The 2477-nt window shown below is 37.0% G+C and overlaps 1 protein-coding gene across 1 annotated transcript; it reads left to right on the forward strand.

Annotated features, from left to right (window-relative positions):
- Window positions 1-247: 247 nt before the first annotated feature.
- Window positions 248-1201, forward strand: LOC141129713 (olfactory receptor 51E1-like). The gene has a single exon (XM_073617807.1). The coding sequence runs from the start codon at window positions 248-250 to the stop codon at window positions 1199-1201; it is 954 nt and encodes a 317-aa protein (XP_073473908.1).
- Window positions 1202-2477: the final 1276 nt, after the last annotated feature.

The raw sequence follows: 2477 nt of genomic DNA on the forward strand, positions 1-2477 counted from the left end.
GGTAACAGCTGTGGCCCACTGGGAAGACTTGTATGCAGTGACTGCAATAGTTTCTAAATCTAAATTGTGAGTGAGGTGATAGCTTTATGAAACCTATAAAAGCCCAACTTAATTCAAAGGAAAAACAATGCGACAAGTCACACTAATATCCACAGGGCCTCTATGAATTAAAATGTTCAATGTACAGTGTTCATTTTGAATAAAACGATTTAGAAATTGTTGATTTTGCAAGACATAAGTCCAAGTCATGAGTTTGTTTGCCAAGAATGTCTCTGCAAATATTACCAACTTTGTTTTGGTGGGGCTTATTGAGATTGAATCATTTCGATATGTATGTGCTGTTTTGGCTTTTACATTATTTTCAGTCACATTGTTTATGACTTCTATGATTGTCTATATAATATGGACAGAGAAAAGCTTGCATGAGCCTATGTACATCTTAATATGTATGTTGGTTATCAATGTGATGTTGGGGAACTTATCATTTTTTCCCAAGCTGGCCATTGACTTGTTGTCTGGATGCTCAACCATCTCACTCACAGGATGTCTTTGTCAATCTTTCTGTCTCCAGCTTTACGCATGGGTTGAAATGTTTACTTTTACGGTAATGGCCTATGACCGATATCTGGCTGTAGGCCACCCCCTGAGATACCACACTCTGATGACCAACTTCACAACTCAAAAAATATCACTTGTCATATATGTTTTCAATGTGGTGAAAGTAGGTGTGAGCGTGTTGTTGACCTCAAAGCTAACATTTTGTGGGGTAAATATCAACAATGTCTTTTGTGAGATTGTGTCTCTACAACCGCTTGCTTGTAGTGATATAACAATTAACGTCATCTATGGAAATACTTGGACCTTGCTCGATTCAATTAGCTGCTTGCTTGTAATAGTGTATAGTTACATAAGAACAGTCATCATCTGTCTGAAACTTTCTGCAGAGTCCTCTCAGAAAGCTATACATACATTGATGACTCACATATTGGCCTTCTCCATTTATGGGGTCACCCTCTTGTTTGTTAATTTCAGGAATAGGCTAAACAGGGGCTCTGCATCAACTAAGCTTGATGTTATTATACCTTTGATTGGTACTGGCATAGCTACTTCTGTAAATCCTCTGATCTACGGGATCAGGACAAAAGCTCTCAGAAAAAAAATTCTATGCAACCTGCAGAAAATGGTTGGCAAAACAAAATAAACAAAAGTTTATATTGGTAAGGAGTCTTACCATTGTAGAAGAGATATTTTATTTTTCTAAATACCCTTTTGCCTTTTTTTGGGATTCTGTAGGTAACAGAGAGTTGTAGTCCAGTCTGTTGGAGTGTGCCTGTTAGTGTTCTCTTTACATGGACTGTACTGTCTCAGCCAGAGAAGTGCCATTCTATGTTATGAGTGTTTAGTGTTCCCGATTTTCTCTATGATGAATGAACCCGGTGAGACGATGATTTTGTCATTTCGGGTTTCAGAGCTGTCATTCCCTGGCTGTTACACTTAGGAAAGTATCTAACCAAACATGATCTGTTCTTGGTTAGTTGCTTTGGAAGGCAGGGGAGACATTGGGGGTCTAATCGACCTTTGAAGTCTCATAATGAGTACCTGTCACCTGCCCAAAGGTATCGCACATGGTCTTGTTAGCAGTAAAGTTAAGTGAAAAAATAAACAAAAATAAATGTAACCACTTCCCACCCATAGAATGTCATATGACATACTTAGATTGAAGTGGTAATATCTGGATGATGTCTGCAGCTACAGGAATCATCAAGATATCTTTGTTTACAGCCGGCGATTCCCTCTAATGTAAAAGCCATCCTAGTGGCTGTTTAGCTGCTGGATTACTGTAAATTATGTAGCGCTACTCTATTAATCAGCACCAAACTAACGATAAAAGACAAACCAGGACAACGATCAGACTGCCAAACACTCTGCTTAATGGTGGTTCCAAGATGTTAATTCCTACCACAAATAGGTTATACTCAACTCTGGATCCATAAGTCCATAATCTTCATGTCTCCATGTAGGAATCCATCAAAACATTAGTGCCAAAAAAGGACATAATAAGATAAAATGCCAATCAAAAAAATGCCAAAGTGTCAAATGAAGTGAATAATATAAAAGCCACTCTATTTAGAAGGGACGTGACAATATTACAAAAACTAAAAATATTGCTGACCTAAAAGCACATAATCCCTAGTGCACAATAAGATAACAATGGTTCACGACACAAAGACGCATAAAATTGCAAATAAAATACAAAATATTCCCTAGTGTTAAAGCTGGTAGGGTATAACATATACAATATTTGTATATCACAAATAGATGTGCAACAGAGTGATTTAAATAAAATACACCGTGCATGCAAATTCCACATCAATAATCAATTCACATTATTAAAACAAAATATTAATAGTGTTAGCAGTGCAGTCAAATCCTTATGCATGCACTGATGTGCTATGAAGTGAATAGCTCAATAAATA

Source organism: Aquarana catesbeiana, linkage group LG02 (genome assembly GCF_042186555.1).
Source record: "Aquarana catesbeiana isolate 2022-GZ linkage group LG02, ASM4218655v1, whole genome shotgun sequence".
NCBI lineage: Eukaryota > Metazoa > Chordata > Amphibia > Anura > Ranidae > Aquarana > Aquarana catesbeiana.

What these genes read in the sequence shown, in the direction of transcription:
- LOC141129713 (XM_073617807.1), top strand. Translation starts at nt 248, where the DNA reads ATGAGTTTGTTTGCCAAGAATGTCTCTGCAAATATTACCAACTTTGTT.